The sequence below is a fragment of the Diceros bicornis genome, chromosome 5, assembly GCF_020826845.1.
Source record: "Diceros bicornis minor isolate mBicDic1 chromosome 5, mDicBic1.mat.cur, whole genome shotgun sequence".
Lineage (NCBI taxonomy): Eukaryota > Metazoa > Chordata > Mammalia > Perissodactyla > Rhinocerotidae > Diceros > Diceros bicornis.
This window is the reverse complement of record NC_080744.1, coordinates 14,106,560-14,130,507: the sequence shown is the minus strand read 5'-3', so window position 1 is coordinate 14,130,507 and position 23,948 is coordinate 14,106,560. Positions and strand designations below refer to the sequence as shown.

At 39.0% G+C, this 23,948-nt stretch overlaps 1 protein-coding gene across 2 annotated transcripts; it reads left to right on the top strand.

Moving 5' to 3' along the window:
• Window positions 1-958: 958 nt before the first annotated feature.
• On the top strand, window positions 959-23,015 carry PSMA6 (proteasome 20S subunit alpha 6). Of its 2 annotated transcripts, none has more exons than XM_058540720.1 (7): window positions 959-1,105; window positions 14,674-14,768; window positions 15,237-15,318; window positions 16,036-16,191; window positions 19,187-19,365; window positions 20,844-20,938; window positions 22,772-23,014. In XM_058540720.1, exons 1-7 carry the CDS (start codon window positions 1,030-1,032, stop codon window positions 22,827-22,829), a joined length of 741 nt encoding a protein of 246 aa, XP_058396703.1. In that variant the 5' UTR covers window positions 959-1,029; the 3' UTR covers window positions 22,830-23,014. The 2 variants fall into 2 exon arrangements, with proteins under 2 accessions (XP_058396703.1, XP_058396704.1); XM_058540721.1 differs by lacking the exon at window positions 959-1,105 and adding an exon at window positions 10,055-10,177 and having other exon boundaries at window positions 22,772-23,015.
• Window positions 23,016-23,948: the final 933 nt, after the last annotated feature.

Genomic DNA, 23,948 nt, shown 5'->3' with positions numbered 1-23,948 from the left:
CATTAAAGAGCTAAGAATCTCTACTTAAGTATTACTTACAGCAGGCATTAAAGTGCCAGAAACCTGGGTATATCTGGCCTTCCTGGTGCACAAACTATCTTTGGGGGGAGGTGGCGACACTAGCCTAACATCATGTTTTGCATTTTATATTCATTAAATAGGAGTGTGCCTTGAGGTAAAGGCAAAATAAGCACAATTTTACAATTTGAAAAGCCACCTGCTGTTCTCCCGGAGCTACCTCGCGGGCTTGGAATTACTCTCAGTCCATCCAACACCAGCCTGCTTTGAGCCCTGTCCCGGCTGTTCTTGTTCATTATCAATCACGGCCACTTAACCTCATAATTCCTCCGTTACACCTATACTTCAACGTCAGTTCCACTTTCAAGACGAAACTCTCGGGGCTGCTGGCCACAGGAAGATCTTGTCTGACCAGAAGAAAATTCTGCTCTTGCCAGTGGCTACCAGAACCCGCTCCCTCCTCTACCCAAAATTAACAGCTGCCACCGCAGCAAGTGCAACCCATTGCTCCCCGTAGCAGGAAGGAAAGTGGGTGGGTAAAGAGGTTAGGAAGAACGCCAGCAATCCAGACACAGGCTGGACATACAGCTGCCAAAACGAATGAGAGACTTGTTAAATACACGATCCATTTAGGTCACGCTGATAGGCAAATCACTATTCCGGGCCCCCAGAAAGCTTTTCCGAATTGCTACAGTCAATTCATCCTCCAGTTGAAAGCTCTAAACCGCCACAACCCGAGTTTCACCTGGCATCTTCAAGCCGCTCAGAGGAGGGGCTGGCGCAAGCGCACACCGAAGATTTCCCTCCGCTCTCCCCACCCCTCACAGGGGCGGGGCCTCGGAGCTCTCCCCGCGCTCGAACTGTCGCTGGAGTCGTGAGTTCGGCGCGCAAGAGCGGATGAAGCCGGCTGGTGCCCCGGAAGCAGTCGCTGCAACTTCCGGAGGGGCTTGTGCGCTTGGTGTGGGAGCTACGGAGCTGGGCGGCTGTGCTTGAAGTAGTGGGAGCACCAACATGTCTCGAGGTTCCAGCGCTGGTTTTGACCGCCACATTACCATTTTTTCACCCGAGGGCCGGCTCTACCAAGTAGGTGAGTGAACCGGGTCCACCTTTGGGCCATCCGAATTGCTCTGTCATGCTACGGCCTGGAGCGGGCAGGAGCGGCCGGAGTTCAGTCTGGGGCTGAAGCATGGCGGGAGCTGGGACCAGAGAAGGGCCGGGGCCGGGTTGAGTCGCATGGTGTTCCCACCTCTATCTGGAGGGGGATCGGGGGCCCGCAGGCTGAAGCCCTCGGGCTGCAGGGTGAGCGGCCGCACCGCCTGGCCACAGTAAAGAGTAAAGGAAGGTAGGACCGTCATGCCTCACTCCGGCTTCCTGACGCCTCTGCGCTTGTTACGTTTTGGCCTGAGCGAGCTCAACGTCTGTACTTTTCTGAAGGGTAATTGGTTCCTTAACCTCCCAATTAAAACGTTCCCTCTCCATTTTCCTTTGCAGCATGGACTTCCTTGTCCTGTGGTTAATTCCACACAGGCATTCAGAGCCTGCTATGTGCCAGACGCTGTGCTGGTCCTAGGGGATGCAAAGATATCACCCTCTGTATACTGAAGCTCCAAGGGAGTGACAGATACGTAAACAAATGCATAAAAAGAAAAAGTACCAAATTACAAGTATCTACAGAGTTCAGGATATCTTTGGAAAACGGGTAGATAGAATGGGCTGTCAATTCTAGAGCTGTTCTTGAAACTAGCAGTCCCTTTTAACCCACGTGTGTTTGAATGCTTCTATAATTTCAAAGCTGGTTCTGAGAAGTAGATGAGATATGGTGAACTAGCTGTTTACTGAAGAACAGCTATAATGGAAATAAACCCTAAACTAGTTATCAGTTATTCAGTGTCACAATATATTTTGTTGGATTGAAATGGTGTCAGGATTTAGGTTATGATTATAACCCAGACCCTTAACCTCTTGCTGTAGAGAATTTAGTATCAGGAGAACCTGATATATATTTGGTCTGTGATGGGTTCATTTTTGAGTGAGTTGAGCACTTCAGTGCCTTGGAGAGGACAGTAATATCATCTGTACTTGGAAATAATGAGAGTGTTAGCCTATAAATGAGGTTCTCTTCACCTGTAAATTTTAGAAATACTTAGAGTTAAAGATAACTTGGAATGAAACCAGTTCACTATATGGCTACATACTGTATATAATGTAGCAAGAAACAGCATCATACTGGGTAATTCAGTAACCCTTTTAACTCATCCCAGATAGAAAAATATGATCAAAGATAGAACTGAGAGATGATAACTGTATCCTCATGGAAGTTTCATTTTTAAAGTTTCATTCCTGCGTTTTAAAGAATTTTTCTATATTGGACTACTGCTTTGAATGTTCTATTTTGTGGTTTTTAATACGTGAACAGGAAAAGTCACTTAGACCTATGCTTTGCTCTTGTATACTATGTTGTGAAATCCAGCCATAAAGCATAGTCTTTAATTCTTCCTAGATTTGGTGAACAGAAAGGCTGAATATAGTGTCATTTTAATAGTTTAAAAAGATTTGGAATAGAACATATTGTTCAAAACAAGTTTAATATCTAGACAGAATGATTTTAAGTTCTGCCTTGTTGAATAACACACTCCCTCTGCTATTCAGGGCACTAATTAGACATTGTTAGGAAAAGGAAAGTGAAAGAGTAGTTAGTATGAGCAAGCAGTGTAGTGGTGAAGAGTCCAGGCCCTGGAGCCGTACCTGGACTCAGATCCCTGCTCTGCTCTATACTAGCCGACCTAAGCAAGTGATGTAACTTTAGCCTTAGTTTGGCTTTGCAAAGTTGGGCTGATAATTCCTTTCTTATGTGGTTGTTTTGAGGATTAAATAAGGTGATGTATGTAGAGTACTTAGTACAGTATTAAGTGCTCAGTAAATATTGTTAGCTGCCTGTTTGATTCTTTGGCTCATTTTTTTAGTCTATTAGCTTAGTAGCTCTGTAGACATGGAATATTTCCCTTTTTATGGTCCATTCATGCTTGGTTCTCTAGTGAAATATATGTATATTGTAATACTGTAACTATTGTTTATTGGTTTTAAACTGTATAATCTACCTAAGATAAAACATATACGAATGATAGAGTACAAATTGTTAATCTTGATAGTGGAAAAATAATATAACAAAAATGGGGAGATGACAAGGGAAGGAAAGATTAATGGAAAGGTGTGTATGCTCCTCATCTTCCATAGTTGGGGCTCAAAAGATAAATGTTGTCGAAAGTTGATAAATCAAACATTAGAGGTATAAATTTAAAGTTATAATGCTAGCCATAATTATAAACAAACTGTTGACAGTGTTTGTTCCCAGGGAGTTGGGAGAAAGATTTTTGATTATCATTTGTACCCTTTGGTAACTACTGAAAAGTTTCTCTTAACGGTGTATTCAGGGTGAGTGTGTGTGGGGGGGGGGGGTGTTAAGAAAAACTGTAGAGCTGTATACAGAGCACCTAGCTTTGAAAACTAATTTCAGGAATTCTCCAAATGATCAGTAGGGAAACTAAGGCACAGATGGGGCAAAATAAGCCTGACTACTTTCAAGGCCTCCCTCTTCTGCTTGCTGATCCTTTGCTGGATAGGTCTGGCAAGGCAGGAGAGGAGCATTCGCTTGAATTTGCCTGCCAGGTGGATGTGAGCACTGCCTGGTTGCTTCTAAGAAGGGAGCATGCTGATAAGGACAGGAAAGAAGTGGACTAGTGGAGACAGACTAGAGAGGACAGTTTTCTGATCTAGAAGTGGCATTATATTGAAGGCAGGATTCCTGGCTTCAAGTCCTTGCTCCACACTAACTGTGAGAACTTTCTTCATGTGTAAAATAGAGATAATAATTCCACCTACCGGATAGGGCTCTAAGGAGTTAATGAGTTAATAGATGTAAAGTACTTAGAACAGTGTCTGTCACATAGTAAGTGCTCAGTAAATGTTTCTATGAGGGATGTTGTCAGGAAGAAACAAGTGGCTGATTAAAATGGAATCAGGAGTTTCACAAATAAATGGACTGAGAAGTACTTACTGTTTGCCTCTTTTGCTGTTAGAAAAATATTCTTGTTTTAAAGTGGTGTTTCTCAACTCAGACTTCTCATGCTGCCCTTGAATCTGAATTAAATATATGTTTGTATGCATACATACATATGTGTATATATATAAATACATACATATTATAACTGCACAAATAAGTAATGAGATCAAACACTGCTATGTTTCCAAACTTCATATTCCCCCTCCCGCCACATGAATGCCAAAATTTCTAATGACGCCACCCACTTGAAGATCACCGTTTTAAAGAGTGTAATATTTGGAAGCACTATGAAGTGAGACACGCTCTGTTTAGGTTACAAGGTTAGGGAAAGATAGAATGAACAGTTTCAAAAAACATTAACAAAAATTCCAGTCACACAGCACTGAAATTGAATATAGACATATCTTGCAGAACACCTGCCTTGCCCCAGTAGAATATCCCTTGTTTTTTTAATAACCAAACTTCATAGAATGTATGGATCTCTTAATTCATTTTTATTTTTCCAGCCCATGTTTATATGGAAAAAAAATCCTATGTATCTCCCAAAATTCGGTACAGCATTTTAAACAAAATTATGCATGGGAAAAATCTTGAGTTACATTCCTGTAATTGGCAGAACCTCAGAATCACCTGTAGATGCTTTGCAAAGCTGATGAGTGTCCATAAAGGGGGTGTGCACCTCTGCTGCTGCTAGCATTGCACTGAGCAGGTCATCTGTGAGCCATTGCCACATTGTGGCATCTTGTGGTTGTCCTGAACATTTTGTCACAGTACCTTTTATATTTAGCATTTTTTCCTAGTATTATACAGATGAGTCCCAGAAAAGTTGGGAAAGTGTTGGGGAAAATTGTAGGGAAAGAGGCCAAGTGAATAAGAGACTACTGTGGAAAAGAGGTCTCTGTATACAAACCAGCTGTTCATTAACCATTTTGTTTGTGATCAAGGAAGCAATACATTCTAAACCTAGTGGTTTGTTGTTAAGTTGAACCATATGAAACTGCTGGTGTTGGACTGTTTTTTACTGATAAAAATGCCTGTTTCATGTGGTTCAACCTAATACTAATACTTATATATAGGTGTTTACTATGTATTAAAGTTACAGTTTGAGAAATTGGGGGCTTGGGGTTGAGTGTAATCCATTATAATTTCTCCCATTTAAAAAATAGGGAATGAGCTGTCAGTTACCATTTTCCTGAATAAACTTGGACATTCAAGAACAGATTATTAAGATTAATGTAATAGTTTGCTAGTTTTGTAAGTTTCTGAAATATCCAAAAAACAAAATCTTTAGTGATGGAAATAAAGTGTTTAAGTATTGTTTCTGACATGTGAATTCTGGCTTTAAAAAATAAATATGCCATGGGGGCCGGCCTGGTGGCATAGTGGTTAAGTTCGTGTGCTCCGCTTCAGTGGCCCAGGGTTCACGGGTTCAGATCCCGGGCACGGACCTATGCACTGCTTATCAAGCCATGCTGCGGCAGGCGTCCCATGTATGGAGTAAGGAAGATGGGCACGGATGTTAGCCCAGGGCCAATCTTCCTCAGCAAAAAGAGGAGGATTGGCAACGGATGTTAGCTCAGGGCTAATCTTCCTCACCAAAAAATAAAAAAATAAATATGCCTTGTAAATGCTGCCCATAAACTATTCTATTTTTTCTTAATTGGCCTTCATGCTCGCCTCTGCTGTAAATTGTGATATTACTTTTTACCCTACCAGTGTTTCATTTTTGTTGTTGTGGAGGAAGCTTGGCCCTGAGCTAACATCTGTTGGCCAGTCTTCCTCCTTTTTTCCTTTTTGATCCCCAAAGCCCCAGTAGATAGTTGGATGTCATAATTGTACATCCTTCTAGTTGCTCTGTGTGGGACGCCGCCTCAGCATGGCTTGATGAGCGGTGCGTAGGGCTGCATCCAGCATCCCAACTGGCGAACCCCGGGCCTGCAAAGAGGAGTGGGCAAACTTAACCGCCACAGCACTGGGCCAGCCACCCTACCGGTGTTTCTTTAGAAGATACTCTTTAGTTATTAAGTTGTCTCTAGATTCTTTATTCTGGCAGTTTCCATTTTTCTGGAAATTATTATAAAAAATATATTTTACAGTGGTAGTGTTTGTAATGGGGATTCATTTATACAAAATTTTATTGAAAAATTACAATGCAGCATGGTGAGTACTAAAATAACAGTACACATAAGGGTACTTTTGGAAGTGACACTGCCAGGGAGAGCCAGGAAAGATTCCTCAAAGAAGATGAATTGATCTAGATGGAGGGTAGGTAAGGAAATTTGGGGGACCAGTGCATAGGTCAGTCAGTGTGGCTGGAGCATAGACAGTGACAACTGGAGGAGTAGACTGTAGCAAGATTTTGAAGAGATTTGAGTGCCATGCTAGGGGTTGGACTTTGTCCCGTGGGTTTTGGACATAGCTGGCAGAAGTCTTTAAGAATGACGAGATTATTAAGATAGCAGGAGACTTGAGTGTAGAATTAGAATTAGAGTGGACCCTTCGCTTAGCTTCATGAGTTGTCAGCATTTTGTCAATCTTGTTTTCTCTTTATCCCCTTTCCCATACACTTTCCCCCTCTCTGCTAGAGTGTTTTAAAGCAAATCATAGATATGTGTGGAAATTTCTCTGATGAGAAAGAAGAGGTGAAGAGTCAAGGATAGTACCCAGGTTTGTAGCTTGACAAACTGCGAGGTTGGTAATACCATTACTTGAGGGGGGGACTGTAAGATAAGAAGCAGGTTGTAGAGAAGAGGAGTTTATTTTCACACATGCCTGTGGGAGAAATAGGCATTTGCAAGTATGGGTTCAGAGCTAAAGATGACAGTTAATAGTGGTTATATAGGATAAAATCATCCAGGGATAGGGAGAAATGGTAGAATCCTGGGGAATACTCATATTTAAGGAACTGGCTGAGGAGATGGAAGCAGTGAGTGAAACTGGGAAGGGAAGTTCAGAGAAGTAGGAGATGAATAGAGGGAATGATATTCTTAACTAAGAAATTTAAATTAAATAAAAAATTCAGTTCCTTAGTTGCATTAGCCACATTTCAGGTGCTCAATAGCCACAGGTAGCTAATGGCTTTTTTATTGGACAGCACAAATATAGAACATTGCCATCATCATAGAAAGTTCTGTTGGACAGCACTCATCTATGTAGAGAGAGAGAGAGGAGGAGGACCCCTTCGATGAATCCTAGCAAATTTACAGGTGCATTCTCTATTGCAAACCCTTTTTTTTTTTCTTGAGGAAGATTGGCCCTGAGCTAACATCTGTTGCCAATCTTCCCCTTTTTCTTTTTTCTCCCCATAGCCGCAGTACGTAGTTTTACATCCTAGTTGTAGGTCCTTCTAGTTCTTCTGTTGGGCACCGCCTCAGGATGGCTTGACGAGTGGTGCATAGGTCCGAGCCCAAGATCCGAGGGCCGCCAAAGCAGAACGCATGAACTTCACCGCCACGCCACCAGGCCGGCACCAAGAAGCATTTTTTGTATGTAAAATATTTTTTATTTTGTGGGATGGAATTTTACTGAGTGGGGGGCAACTCTGTCTTTTGTGGGTTTTGTCTTTTGTATTATTTTGGCAGACCAGGTGTGTAATGCAAATGAGTGAAACAGACTGGGTGAGATATGACGAGGAGTGGTAGAAACTGTGGAAAACTGTAAAATGCATGCCAGCCCTAGTGATTTTTGCTGTGCAGGACAGTTGCTATGTGGGAATGAGGGTCAAGTGTTACCAGAATTTTTTTTCCCTAAGAAAACCTCATCTTATTTTATCTGACTTTTAGTTAATTAGAATCTTTCTAGAAAACCAACATTCTAAACCAACTTGAGTAAGCTGATTGGGCCCATGGCCAACCTTTGATTTAATAGCTACTGGTTGCAAATGTAATTTCAAATTTTCTTGCTTCCTACTTTCTTTGACTATTCAGTGTGGATATGGAGGGGTCCTTGAACACTTGAAAATGCTGCAGTTATGGGGCCAGCCCAGTGGCGCAAGCGGTTGAGTGCATGCACTCCGCTGCGGCGGCCCGGAGTTCGCCGGTTCGGATGCGGGCGCGCACTGACGTACCGCTTGTCAAGTCAAGCTGTGGTGGCGTCCCATATAAAGTAGAGGAAGATGAGCATGGATGTTAGCCCAGGGCCAGTCTTGCTCAGCAAAAAAAAAAAAAAAAAAAAAAGGAGGATTGGCGGATGTTAGCTCAGGGCCGATCTTCCTCACATAAATAAATAAGTAAGTAAGTAGGTAAGTAAGTAAAAGTAAGTAAGTAAGTAAGAAAGAAAGAAAGATATGAACTATTTGGGGCCGGCCCCGTGGCTTAGCAGTTGAGTGCACGCGCTCTGCTGCTGGCAGCCCGGGTTCACATCCCGGGCATGCACCGACGCAGCGCTTCTCCAGCCATGCTGAGGCCGCGTCCCACATACAGCAACTAGAAGGATGTGCAGCTATGACATACAACTATCTACTGGGGCTTTGGGGGGAAAATAAATAAATAAAATTAAAAAAAAAAAAGAAAATGCTGCAGTTAGTGGTGAAATAGGAAATGCTATGGGAATTCAGAGAAAGAGTTGAAGAATGCCGTTTGGGACAAAGAAAGAAAGTGTCTATGGGAAATGGAAGAGGGTTGAGGAGGAAGGACAGGCTTTGGCTAGGTGGAGATAAGAGTGAGAGGGCAATCCAGGCAAGACCTGAAGAAGCAAAGACATAGGTATGGGAAAGATCAGGGTGTGTAAACAAAAGTGTAATGTTAAGAAGAGAGTTGGTAAATACTGCAAACTAATAGCCCTCTATAACCATAGGTGGAATATTTTTTAGGCCAAAATTGTGTTCTGAGCAATCGGGTAATAACAGACAGCAAGCAACTGAAAATGTGGTATTGAAATTAGGCAAGACCAAGCATAGTGACCCAGGTATTAGAATGATCTGTATAGAAGTGATTGTTCCTAATAGTTCCTTATCTGTAAGGATATATCACTGTAATATCTATAGCAATAACCCCCTTTTTATTCCTGATACTGGTAATTTATATTCTCTTATTTTCTTGGTTAGTCTAGCTAGGGGTTGGTATTAGTTTCCTGTGGCTGTTGTAACAAATTAACATAAACTTGATGTCTTAAAACAACAGAGATTTATACTTGCACAGTTCTGGAGGCCGGAAGTCCAAAATTAGTATCACTGGACCAAAATCAAGGTGTCAGGCAGGGCCATACTCTCTCTGGAGGCTCTAGGGGAGAATTCCTTGCCTCTTCCACTTCTAGAGGCTGCCAGCATTCCTTGGCTTGTGGCTACATCACTCTAATCTTCAAGACCAGAATCTTCAAATCTCTGTCTGCTCCCTCTTCATAGCACCTTCTCCTCTGTGTGTATAAAATCTCCCCCGCCTCTCTTTTGTAAGGATACATTTGGTCTTATTTAGGGCCCTCCAGGATAATCTCCTCATCTCGAGATCTGTAACTTAATCTCATCGGCAAAGATCCATTTTGGGGCCATGTAAGGTGATATCCACGGGTTCCAGGGATTAGGACATGGATATCATTTTGGGGCCATTTTTCAGCATACTAAAGGGTTTATAATTTTGTTGGGGTTTTTTGGTCAAAGAATATATTTTTGACTTTGCTGCTGTTTATTCTTTGTCTATTTCATTGATTTCTGATTTGTATTATTTCTTTTCTTCTAATATGGGTTTACTTTGCCCTTTTCTAGCTTCTTAGGTTGTTGATTTTTAGACCTTTTCTGATATAAACAATTAAGGCTATTGTATTAGTTTGCTACGCTGCATAAAAATTACTACAAACTTAGCAGCTTAAAATAACATATTTATTATCTTACAGTTTCTGTAAGTCCAGTAGTCTGGGTACAACTTAACTGGGTCCTCTGCTTAGGATCTCAAAATGCTGCAATCATGGCGTTGTCCAGTCTCTCTTCTCATCTAGGGGCTCAACTGAGGAAGAATCTGCTTCCAAGCTTACTGCGGTTGTTGGCAGAATTCATTTCCTTGCAGTGTAGGACTGAGGACCCCAGCTACTTGCCGGCTGTTCGTGGGGGCCACCCGTGGTTCTTTGCCATCCTAGCCACTTACCAGGCCAGCAAGAAGAATCTCTAGAGTGAGTCTGCTAGCAAGACAGAGCCTTATATAATGTAATGTAATCAAGAGTGACACCCCATCACCCTCACCATATTCAGTTTGTTAGAAGCAAGTTACAGTCCCGCCACATTCAAGGAGAGGGGATTGCACAAAGGTGGGAACACCAAGAGGCAGGGATTGTAGAGGGAAGGCCACCTGAGGGTGTTTCCATCATAGCCATAAAATTCCTTCTGAACACTGTTTTAGCTGCATCCTATAAATTTTGATATATTTTCATTACCATGCAGTTCAAAATATTTTAAAATTTCTCTCATGGTTACTTCTTTGACCCATATATTATTTGGAAGTATGTTTTTAAATTTTCAAATATTTGGGGATTTCAGTACTTTAAAATTTCCTGAGACTTGTTTTATGGCCTAACATATGATCTGTCTTGGTAAATGTACCATGTGCGTTTGTACTATACCATTATACCATATGCATTTTTCAGTTGTTGCCAATAGTGTTCTATAGATACCAACTAGGTCAAGGTGGTTGATAGTGTGGTTCGTGTCATGTATGTCTATTTTTTTTTGTGTATGTGTGTTGCTAGCAGTTGCTGGATGGCAATGTTAAAATCTTTGAGTGGGATTGGCCATTTCTGTATTTAATTTTGTCAATTTACCTTTCATATATTTTGAAGTACTCTTATAAGGTATGTATACACTTAGGACTGTTATGTCTTCTTGTGAATTCTTCTACCATTTTGAAACGTTCCTCTTTATCTCTGACAATGCTTTTTGTCTTGAAGTCTACTTTGTCTGATATTAATATAGTCCTGCCAACTTTATGATGCTTACTGCTTATATGATAAAGTTTTTTTCATTCATTTGTTAAAGTGTGTCTCTGGTAGACAGCATATATTTAGTCTTGCTTTTTTATCCATTCTGACAATTTCTGCTTTTAATTGGAGTGTTTTGTTGATTAACATTTAATGCAGTTGTTGTCATGGTTAGATTTAAGTTTACCGTTTTATTATTATTTATTTCTGTTTGTCTTTGTTTTGTTTGTTTGCTTGTTCATTCCTCTGTACCTCCTTTCTAGCCTTTGGATTTTTTGAATAGTTTTTAGAATTTGATTTTAATCTCTTAGCTTTTTGGCTACATCTCTGCTTTTTTTCGTTTAGTGGTTGCTCTAAGGATTGTAATACGCAAGCTTAACTTCTAGTCTTCTTAGAGTTAATATTTACCACTTCACATAAAAGTGCAAATCCCAAAACCTTATAGGTACATTTACTCCCTTTCTTTTTTATAAGTAATATATCTACATATTTTATAAACTCCAAAAAGTTATAATGTTTGTTATTTTTAAAGAATTAAAGAGGATAAAATAATCTTTCCTGTTTACCCAGATAGTCATCATTTTTGATGTTCCTCATTTCCAAAGATCAGGGTTTTCATTTAGAATCATTTTCCTTTAGCCCAGAGAACTTCCTTTAGCATTTCTTGTTGCAGTTCTGAAATCATCTTTATTTTGCCTTCATTCTTAAAGGATATTTGTGTTGGATATAGAATTCTGAATTGATGGTTTTTCTTTCCACGCTTTAAGGATGTTCCACTGCCTTCAGGTAAAGTCTGCAGAAATCAAGTCATTGTTCTCTTGTATATAATCTGTTCTTTTTCTCTGTTTTCAAAATTTTCCCTATTTTTAGTTTTCAGAAAGTTGTCTGTAATGAGCGTATGGTTTTCTTTGTATTTATCCTGCTTGGAGTTTGCTTGATCTTTAGTCTGAAATTTTATGTCTTTTGCCATATTTGGAACATTTTTAGCTATTATTTCTTCAGATTTTTTTTGCTTCGTTCTTTCCTCTCATTATGGGACTCCAGTTATGTGTGTGTTACACCTTTGATGTTGACCCACAGACTCATTGTCTTTTTTAATCTTTCTCTCTCTTCTTTAGAGTGGATAATTTGACTCATTTACATATTGACTCACTCTTTCCTTTATCATTTCTATTCTGGGGTTAAGTCCATTTGATGAATTTTTCTTAATTCCAAGTATTGTATTTTTTCAATTCTACACTTTCTGTTTGGTTCTTTTTCACCTTATCTGCAGAGATTTCCTATCTCATTTCATTTTGAGAATATTTTCCATTATGTCATGAGCATAGTTTTAATAAGTTTGCCTGCTAATACGACATCTGGGTCATCTCAGGGTTGGTCTCTTGCACATGGATCACATTTTCCTGTTTTTGGTTTGGTTTTGGTTTTTTAGTTTGTTTTCTTTTTTGGTATGTTGAGTAATTCTGGGTTGTATCCTGGACATTTGTGAATGTTAGCTTGTGAAGACTGGATTCTGTTATATTCCTCCACAGGGTGTTGATTTGTTCTAGCGGGCAGTTAATTTGGGTGGCAGCTCAAATCTCACTTTAGTTCTTTTATCCTTAGCTTGGCTGCTTGGAGTCCGTCTTGTGCATGTGTGGTTATGGCATCAGCCAGAGATTTGGGCAACATTTATATGTAGAAGTTGGGGCTCTCCCTCTCTGGCTTTCTCCTTTCTCTACCTCAATTTCCAGCAGCTGTGGTTGTCTCCAGACTGTTCTCTAGTTCTTCAGGCCAAAAGGGCTGAGCTTTCTATGGGTGCTTAGCCCTGACTGAGGTCTGCATTCAGGCTATAAGCCATGAAAAAGGGAACCTCTACCCCATGCCGTTCTCTTCTCCCAAGCATTGACTCCCACTCTAAAATCTGCCTATTTGGGGTCACTTTCTGGTGTCTTCAGGTAGTTATTGTTTTGTCTAGAGTTTATAGTTTTTTATCTGTGGAAGGTTGATCTGATAGAATCTTTATTGGCCATATGAGAAACAGAATTGAGAAACATTTTGAAATGTTATGTTTTAGAAGTTATTTGTGATGTAATGGGATGGTAAAAATAAACTATTATAATTAGCCAATTAAATCTAAGCTAGATTTAAGGATTTCCTTAAAGATGATTTTTCTAGAATCTTTTTCCTCTTTTGTTCTGTCTTCAATATATAGCCATTTAGAAATATTTGATAAGGGATTTTTATTACAACTCTTGTAAAAGGAAATTCTTTGGCGTTATAGGTAGTATCTTCCTCAGCTGGTGCTCATCACCAGTGGCCTTTTGAATGAATGAGACTGGACCTCAAACCCCAGTGCCCAGAGTAATACTTGATAGAATTTTTAAAGCATCTATTATGTGTCAGAACGTAGATAATGATTGAAGTTATGAGTAATTTTTTTCTTTTACATTATCTTCTATATTTTCTACAGTGAGCATATATTAGTTTCTGTTGCTATTTTCCTAATTACAAAATATGTTTATATTAAATTTAAATATTACAGAAATACATAACATAGAGATAGTCTTATCTGTAATTCTGCTCTCCAAAGGCAGTCATTCTCAACTAAACTGCGTGGTGCCAAAGTAGTTTGGTTTTGTGTGTGTGTGTGTGTGTGTGTGTGAGGAAGATCAGCCCTGAGCTAACATCCAATGCCAATCCTCCTCTTTTTTTTTTTTTTTTTTTTTTTTTGCTGAGGAAGATTGTCCCTGAGCTAACATCTGTACCCATCTTCCTCCACTTTATATGGGATGCGGCCACAGCATGGCTTGACAAGTGGTGCGTCGGTGCACGCCTGGGATCCAAACGTGCGAAACCCGGGCCGCCGAAGCGGAGCGCACGCATTTAACCACTTGCGCCACCAGGCGACTTGTGCCACCAGGCCAGTCCCCAAAGTAGTTTGTTTTTATGCTACCACTTTTTTTTTTTTTTTTTTTGCTGAGGAAGATTTGCCCTGAGCTAACATCTGTGCCAATCTTCCTCTGTTTTGTATGTGGGTTGCTGCCTCAGCATAGCCACTGACAAGTGGTGTAGGCCTGCGCCCAGGAACCAAACCCAGGCTGCTGAATATGCTACCACTTTGAGCTAGCTATTTTAACATGGGGAATGGTTTGAGAACAGCTAGAAGTGCACAAGCTGAAGCTTGTTCAGACAAACTAAAGAATCCTACGTTGTAGGTAACGTGAAAATTGCAAAAAACACGATCCAGAAAAATTTAACCTGGAGGAAAAAAAATGCAAAATAACAGCAGTTAAAGCTGCATATGGTCAAATTAGTAATTGACCAAAGTTAACAAAAATAGTAAATCTTGAGAAAATTTAGAGCAACTAAATTTGACCCAGGAAAACCAGACGTGGTAGAAATAATGGCCACAAAACAAACTTTTAAAATGATAAAACATAATTGATAAAGATTTGATATAAAAATTAATTAAATCTTTAGAAATTTGGTACTTAAGCCTGCTGAAAATGGTTTCAGTAAAATTAAAATGGAAAGACATAGGGTTGGTTTAACTGATTTATTATCATTATTATTATTTTGACTTTGCACATCTTAGATGGCATTCCGTGTTAGTTCATTTAGGTCTGTCTCTTTGTAATGACTGCTTATTATCCTACTGCATGAATCTATGATAATTTATTCTGCCTTTTAAAAAAAACTATTCTGTTTTCCAGAATATGCTTTTAAGGCTATTAACCAGGGTGGCCTTACATCAGTAGCTGTCAGAGGGAAAGACTGTGCAGTAATTGTCACACAGAAGAAAGTACCTGTAAGTAATACTGCCCAGATCGCCAGTTGTTACAGAATATAATGCAAGAATTTTTCACAAGTTTGTACAAAGGTATATTATTACCTATTTATTACGTTAACATTATTCTTGCTTTGACTCTGCTGTCTGTCATTTAAGAAGTAGTTTTGAGCAGCAGTGGACAGTTTAGCTGAGTAGACAGAATTAACATGTTAACTTTGTGGTGTGATTATAAGCACTATGGGATTTCTAGGTCTTTTATCTTCAGGGACCTTGAAACACACTTTGAGCTATAGTTCTTGCCCACAAGAAACATATCATCTAAAAAAAGAAAACAGATCCCCCCCATGCTCTTTAATTGCTTTTAACTGTAAAATGAACAGAAAACATTTATTATATAGTTTATCGTTATAATTCCATAGTATTTTTTATCACTACACAGAGACCTGTGATTTTTTTCCAATGATCTTGATTTATTTTGTTCTTTAGGACAAATTATTGGATTCCAGCACAGTGACTCACTTATTCAAGATAACCGAAAACATTGGCTGTGTGATGACAGGAATGACAGGTAATTGGCTCGAGGTCTGCTTACATTTGTTATTTTCTTCAAATTATTTTTGAGTTATATTAATTCTAAAAGGCTGCCTCATTGCCTGATTTTCAGGTGATATGAGTAGATTTGCAGTCTTCCAGGGCTAATGTCAGTATCTTCAGAGTATTGTGAGCTTTTTTGAAATCATAAGTATAATAGATCTCTATGTTCCCGTCAGGGAAACTGGGCTGAGGCCCCACTCATGGATGATTTATTTCCGATATAGTTAATTGTTTAAGGGGACGTAAGTCAGTATATCTCAAACCTGGTAATAATGACACTGGTTAGAAGTAGGTGAGAATTATAAAAATTACTTTGCGTTTCTGTTTTCTGAAATCAAGGGAACATTCAAGCCTACAAAAAATGGTTAAGAGAAACATTATTCTCTCTCCTTAAAACTTTTTCTTTTGGGAGTTGTTAGATACCTGAGAAACTTTTGACAGCTGATGTCAGCTGACAGCTCAGCATAAAAGGGCAGTGCTGCGTATAGAACTCCCATCTCTTAAAAGTTTTCCTTTTTGTCATGTACTTTTGCTGAGTCATTCACTATTCATTGGTGGGAGAAAAAGCCATAGTGGACCACTTCTGCTTTCCTTTAGTCATAATGGAGAGAGAGATATACGGGGAAAATTTTCTGGCTTTGAGGTTTATTCTTGCCTTCTAAAGAAGTAAACCTTTGTTTTTTATGCTCAGCTGACAGCAGATCCCAGGTACAGAGGGCACGCTATGAGGCAGCTAATTGGAAATACAAGTATGGCTATGAGATTCCTGTGGACATGCTGTGTAAAAGAATTGCTGATATTTCTCAGGTCTACACACAGAATGCTGAAATGAGGCCTCTTGGGTGTTGTAAGTATGCTAAAACGTCTCCCAAATAATTGATGAATTACATATATATGTGTCTGTGGGGTTTTTTTGGTGAGGAAGATTAACCCTGAGCTAACATCCATTGTCAATCCTCCTCTTTTGCTGAGGAAGATTGGCCCTGAGCTAACATCTATGCCCATCTTCCTGTGTTTTATACATGGAACACCTGCATGGCTTGATAAGCAATGGATAGGTCCGAGCCCAGGATCCAAACCCGAGAACCCCTGGCTGCCAAAGCAGAGTGCGTGAACTTAACCACTACGCCACCAGGCCAGTCCCTGAATTACAATTTTTTAAAGAAAGTTATTTCAGTAACACTTGGGTTCTGAACATGTGGTTTGGAAATTATATAAGGTGGGAAAATCTTTATAATAAATCAGCAATGAAGGATTGGTTTCGCAACAGTATTTTAGGCGTTATCTTTAAGCTTTAGATACTATTAGACTTTTTGTCAAAATATTTCTGTTTAGGGTGTGTGGTTTGAAAGATCCAAGTTGCTGTAATATTAAGCTGTTGTATTGGGAGTTCTGCAGCAATTCCAGATTACTAGTTCTACAGCAATGCCTAAATTAAGCATCTTTTTTTTTTTTTTAAATATAGTTTCACTCCATTTACATATATTTTATAATTTTATTTATTTATTTATTTTTCCCCCAAAGCCCCAGTAGATAGTTGTATGTCATAGTTGCACATCCTTCTAGTTGCTGTATGTGGGGCGTGGCCTCAGCATGGACAGAGAAGCGGTGCGTCGGTGCGTGCCCGGGATCCAAACCCGGGCCACCAGCAGAGGAGTGTGCACACTTAACTGCTAAGCCATGGGGCCAGCCCCTAAATTAAGCATCTTAATGTAGCTTTTTCTTTTGACCACCCTAAGGAATCAGGCGCACGCACATATTCCTGTGATTGGTATTTTTAGGATAAAAAAATTTTTTTTAAACAAGTAAAATTTTATTGGGAAAGGGATAAGATTTACTGATTTTAGATTTAATGTAATAAAGTAGCCTGAAAAATTCAACACATGTTTGTTTCTGACATTGTCCCATTCATTTATGAGAATTAAAGCAGTCAGTGTAATGATTTCTCTTTTTGGCATCTGACCCTATTTTTTGACCTCTCGCTTAAAAATTCTCCCTTGATTTCTTCAGTGATACTCTCCCCTCCTCTTCCTCACTCTCCTTAACGCATCCTCTTCTGCTGGTCCCTTAAATGTTGTTGCTCACCAGGTTTCTCTCCTTGGTCTTTCTCTCCCTCTTTGTTCTGTCTGGGTGATCTCACCCACTTGCATGTCTTCATTTACTACCTGTATGCCAGTCACTCCCACATTCACTTTAGCCCAAGCCCTTCCTCCATGTCTCGCAGATACTTCAAATTTGAAATCATTGCTGTTTTCCTACTTGATCCTCAACTTCTCTTTTCTACTCCCACCCCACCTTCCCTGGTCATCTGATTAGTCAGCAAGCGTTGCCTCAGAATATCTGTTCCTTCTTCATCTCCTCTGTCACTTCTTCATCGTCTGTTGCCTTAGCCACCTAATTTATCTGTTTCTTCTCTATTCTCACTCTTTCCTAGTCTGTCTTCCATATTGCTGCATGAGTTATCATTTTAAAATCCAATTGTGATTGTTGCTCCCTTGGCAAAACTGACTCCTCATTGGCTATGGTATAAATTCCAAAACTCCTTAATATGATGTGCAAGGCCCCTTAAGTTTACTCCTGAGTAGCCTCTTTCTTGTACTGCTTTCTGTCCTCCCTCACCTGAAGCCCCTGTAGTACATGGATCTTTTTGTCATTCCCTGGGTGTACCCTGACCTTTCATGTCTCAGTGCCTCTGTGCATATTGTTCCTTTTGCCTTGATTGCCCTTCATGTCCTTATCACTTGCTAAACCCTGTTCCTCTTGCAGGACCCTGGAGTAAAGTGTTTCTTGTTTCCCCCCGGGCAGTAGGTGCATATCTCTTTTGTGTTGCCCTTGTATATATCAAATATAAAATGTAAAGAAAATTATAGGGTGACATAACATTCGAATAAAGCACATGTCTGATCACTGTCATAATGTTTGTCCATAAAATAAGGTTGAAAATTCCTCATTAGTAGACTGTACAAAACATCTATAAATGTGAATACGGTTATTGGTTAATACTGAATCTTATAATAGGCCACTATGTAAAAGAAGTTCAAATCTAGAATATAAGAAAGCAAGAATTAAGCCATTCTTTAAATGCTGTGTTGAGTAGAAAGAAGTTTGGTGGTGGTGTTTATTTTAATTGCATGTCACTATAATAACATGATTAGATTTGCAATAACAAAGTTATTATGTACAGAATTTAGAATTTGGTTTATACTGACTACTAGGGGAATGTATACAAGCAATACCAAAGATGGGCAGTGTAAAGGTAGGCAAGTAGCCCCTAGGTGTATTTCACTTTGTGCCAGCATTCCCCAGGTGCGTTCCATACTTTTTTAGTTCCCTGGAACCTAAGTAGATAGTTCTTAAATTTTAAAAAAGGAAAGAGTATTCCTTGGACAAATAAATTTAAGAACTACTGAGTTAAAGTAGGTCTATCTACAACAGAACATTTTAGAACATTTAATATGTTATTGTTATTATTTTCTCTAAAAGAAGTATATGAAAAGTTTATTTTTCAAATTTATTTATCCAGGTAATATCTTGAGGGGTTAGGGTTCAAAAGAACATACTTTGGGTAATAGCAAGGATTAGAAAATTGTTTGTAAATTACATTGGTGATGATTCAAACTTTTTAAAAATCTGTGATAAAACCTTTTACAGACTAGAAATTTTCTGTTACTTAACTTACCTGTGGGGATAACCTGTATTTTATCAGTTTTCTCAAAGCAAAACACATATCCTAAAATAGATGGCCAGAGTAATGATGAACAACAGCTATGTGACAATACCAAGAGAGAAGAAATTTTGTTGTATAAAGATATAAGATATTTAATGAGGGTCTTTCTTTTTAGGTATGATTTTAATTGGTATAGATGAAGAACAAGGCCCTCAGGTGTACAAGTGTGATCCTGCAGGTTACTACTGTGGGTTTAAAGCCACTGCAGCAGGAGTTAAACAAACTGAGTCAACCAGCTTCCTTGAAAAAAAAGTGAAGAAGAAATTTGATTGGACATTTGAACAAACAGTGGAAGTAAGTTAGCCAAAAGGAGCTGACTTTTTTTTATGCTATATAGAATAGTGAAGAGCATTGCATAATTGACAAGCTATACAGACTATTCCTGGGTTATATCTTGTAATTTTATTTATTTATTTATTTTTCCCCAAAAGCCCCAGTAGATAGTTGTATGTCATAGTTGCACATCCTTCTAGTTGCTGCATGTGGGACTCGGCCTCCGCATGGCCGGAGAAATGGTGCGTCGGTGCGCGCCCGAGATCCGAACCCGGGCCACCAGCAGCGGAGCGCAAGCACTTAACTTCTAAGCCACAGGGCCGGCCCTCTGGGTTATATCTTGAGATCCAAGTTTTGTCAGCTTAATAGTAGAATTGGTGTCATTAAGCTGACATGGAAACCTTGAGGACTGCTTTTGTTTACCTCATTCCCTATCTCATTTCGTAATATATTTGAAACTGCTTTCAACAAAACACATGTAAAATGGGAAAACATAACTAATAGGAATCAAGCCAGGCCCAAAGACCTGTATGGTTGTGACTCAAATAGGCTTAAGCTTCCTGGTAGCAAGGTGAAAAGGTTGAGTCAGTGACGTTGCTCTTTTGGTCCTGAGGGAGAAACGACCACACACCAAATTCTCAGGGAAGCAAACATCTTCCGAGTAAAAGGATAAGCTCACAGGAAGACTTAGCAAAGAAATTATCTGGGGTGCAAAAGTAGAGCTAGCTTTATTCAGGGTTCTTGGGACTATTCATTATGGTTGGGAACTTTTAGATTGACAGGACGAACAAAAATTCTTATACAAATATTTAGTAACCTTAGATCAGAGAACCCTCTTACTGCCAATAGGTTAAAAACAAAGATTTTAGTAGATTTTGGAAATGAGAGTCTGGGATTCAGCCATTCTAAAGACTAACAACATGATTCTGATAAATGATAAAGGAAAAATTACCATCTAATACTTCATGTTTGGTTGGCAGTATTATTTATATTACCAGGAGATACAAACCTAGTTCTTTTCTAGGAGATACTGTGCCCTGTTTAAATGTTTCTTAAAGGTTTTTTTTTTATTGCAATTCATAATTACCTAAGTAATCACATCAGATAAAAAGCCACTTAGAACATTCTTAAATTGTTGTTACTGTAAATTCCTTGAAGGAAGACGGTATTGTTCATCTTTATCCTCTCCCCATCTCACCCCAAGTGCTAAGCATAGTACCTGGCGTGTAGTGGTCATCAAGCAAATAGACTGTTTTGTGTCAATCATTCTGTTTGTTTGATGGACCCCTTTAATTTATGGCTCAACGTGGTATAAACAAGTTCGTCATTGGCAGGTGACATATTAAACAATCTGTTAGTAACGTGGCTGTAAAACTACATCACTGAAACACAGAGCAGAAACAAAGAGCTTATGGTTAACTCATGATTTAAGTAAGCTTGGAATGAGAAAATCTTGGAATCTGAAAAAAACTATATTTTAATGTTGATACTTTTTTCAGACTGCAATTACATGCCTGTCTACTGTTCTGTCAATTGATTTCAAACCTTCAGAAATAGAAGTTGGAGTAGTTACAGTTGAAAATCCTAAATTCAGGTGAGTTATGTCATCAGCCAGGTACTTACGGAAGTTTCCCAAGTGAAAAATTCTAGCCTAGAAAGCTAGAGGTGTGTGGGTCCATTTGTCCTATAACTTGGGGGAAAAAACATTTTTCTGAACTACAATTACAGATTTTTTCTTCAGCACCTGAGAGATCTGTTTTAAAACTTATTGGGTGTCTCTTTAAGACATGCATAACTGCTTTTCTCATTTCAGAATGATTTTATGTCTAATACCAGAGGTGACATAAAATAACCTCCTTTATGTAAGGAGTAAAGTAAGCATAAGTATTTTCTTTTTTGGCTTAAGGCCAGTAGAAATTCAACTCCCAAAGTAGTAGTTTTCAGGTTTTTCAGGTGGAGTTTTGATTATTTCATGGTTATTTAAGTGGAGCTTTGAAGAGCAATATGAAGTACTGATATATATCAGACCCTATCTGGAGATCTTTGGAAACCCCGAATTTTGAATATAGCTAATTGAATTGCAGATGCTGGATGCTTGTCTGCTCTTACTCACTAGGTGACTAACTCCCACAGATCAAACTTACAGCTTCCATGAGTCAAATCTATACTGGGTGCTTAACATATATCAGCCACTTAATCCCCCCAGCAACCCCATGAGGTGGTTTACTTACCATCAACCTGGATGCTCTTGTGAAGAGTGAAAAAGACCTCAGTTAATCCACAGATGCAAGGAACTGCTCTAAGACATGTTAACTGTAATATATATCTACCTTTAAGTCACAATTATAGGACACATGGTCATGGTTAGGGATAGGAAAAAAGCTTAACCAGGCCTTAAAGAGTTTTTTATTAGTATGCATTTTTTTTCTAATTTGTTTTTTTGTTGATGTTGCCTGCAGTTAAGTGATATAAAAATGAAGGATTTAAGAAAAATTTATAAAATTAAAAAAAAATTGAATCTATCTTCTAGATAGGTTCCATTTTTTTTTTTTTCCAGTAGGAAATGGTTATCTTTTTTTTTTTTTTAAGCAGTAAAATTCCAGCAGGAGCACTTTACAAATCTCTCTAAAGGACCTACAGTTAGTTCTTGTTTTCTTTTCTATTCTGAGACCCTCCTATAACCTTTAAAATTTTTATTTTCATCTATTAGTTAAATAAATAAGAAACCAAAGATCTTGTGTCTTTTTGTGTCTTCAAAAAGCCCTTGTATCATTTATGAATGCTGTGATAGTAAGTATACTTAAATAACTAGACTGTATAACATGAGCATCAACAACTATACAAACTGCTTACATTGCCCCAATTTGCACTTTTTTTAAAAAAATGTCACTTTGACAAATTTCACTTTTTAGAAGTCCAGCGGTAATAGGTCACATTAAAGGTTGCCAAGCAATTGATTTCTTTGGGGCAAACATCAGTTAGAAAATATACGTTCAACATGGAGTACCTTCTTCCCTCTCAAACTTGAATTATACTAGGTATAAAGGCATTTTGACATAGGAGCTAAAATAGAATATATTATGTATAGTTTAGCTTTATATTTAATTTAAGTATTTTCTATCACAGCTGCAACTAAAAGAGTTTTCTTTTCAAAAGACTTAATTCTGGATCTGATGGCAAAGAAGTAAACAGTTTTGTGTATAGTCAAAGTTGGTATGATGTCTAGGAATTTCTTCAAAATAATCTGAAGGGATGAGTGTATAGATTTTGAAAAGATTAGCTATAAATTGATAATTGTTGAAGTTGGGTGATAGATACACAGGAGTTATTACTGTCTATTCTACTTTTGTGTGGGTTTGGAATTTTGCAAAATAAAAAGTTTTCAAGAAGTAAATAGTTGTGGGATTTTTTTCCCTTTGCCTTCCAGGATTCTCACAGAAGCAGAGATTGATGCTCACCTGGTTGCTCTAGCAGAGAGAGACTAAACATCCTAGTTAGTTTACCAGATCCGTGACGCCACTTGCCTGTGTGTTTGGTAACAACAGACCAACATTTTGGAGGCCCCTGAATTGAAAAAGGAACCTCTCCCACTCCTTCTGCCACTGAAGTGGTTGGGACTCTATATAAATAAAAACAGTGCTTTTGGAAAATAATCGCATCCTGTCTTTTTTACCTCCAGTTTTAAGTATTAAGCCTTTAGTACATGCAGACTGTTAAATATTCACCATCCTCATATTGTAACAAGCTTTATTGTTGACGAAGATGCAAGTTACTTTGGCTTAAGGAATAGCCAGAAACTTAAACTATAGCTATATGCCATAATTAAGAAATAGCAAACTAAAAACCTGGTTTCAAAACTCGGCTCTGGCTGTAAGTTGGCATGTGAGGCAAGGCCTTGGTGGGGTTTTTTTTTGTTTGTTTTTCTTTTTGAGGAAGATTAGCCCTGAGCTAACATCTGTTTCCAATCCTCCTCTTTTTTGCTGAGGAAGATTGGCCCTGGGCTAACATCCGTGCCCATCTTCCTCTACTTTATATGGGACACTGCCACAGCATGGCTTGATAAGCACTGTATAGGTCCACATCTGGGATCCAAACCTGCAAACCCTGGGCTGCCAAAGCAGAGCACATGAACTTAACTGCTATGCCACCCGGCCGGCCCCAAGGCCTTTGTTTTATAATTCCTCATTCATTCAAACGAGATATTCCTGAACCTGGACTCCAACTTCTGTTGGAGATTTTAACTATAGTGAAAAGATTAGCATTATTGCTTTTAAGTAGTTTTGAGATATACATTTAATCTATAGTCAGAACCAGTGTGTGTGTGTGTGTGTGTGTGTGTGTGTGTGTGTGTAGTCAGAACCAGTGTGTGTGTGTGTGTGTATAGTCAGAACGTGTGTGTGTGTGTGTGTTAGCCCTGAGCTAACATCTGTCACCAATCCTCCTCTTTTTGCTGAGGAAGATTGGCCCTGAGCCCATCTTTCTCCACTTTATATGGGACGCTGCCACAGCATGGCTTGACAAGCGTCAAGTGCGTCCCTGCCCGCCCGGGATCCGAACCCCGGGCCACTGCAGTGGAGCAGACGCCCTTAACTGCTGTGCCACTG

Bases quoted from the DNA above. Each gene is read 5' to 3' on its own strand.
- PSMA6 (XM_058540720.1), top strand. From the start codon at position 1,030: ATGTCTCGAGGTTCCAGCGCTGGTTTTGACCGCCACATTACCATTTTT. The intron at 15,319-16,035 runs GTAATTGGCTCG...TTTTATGCTCAG, and splicing joins TGTGATGACAGGAATGACAG to CTGACAGCAGATCCCAGGTA. The intron at 20,939-22,771 runs GTGAGTTATGTC...TTTGCCTTCCAG, and splicing joins GTTGAAAATCCTAAATTCAG to GATTCTCACAGAAGCAGAGA.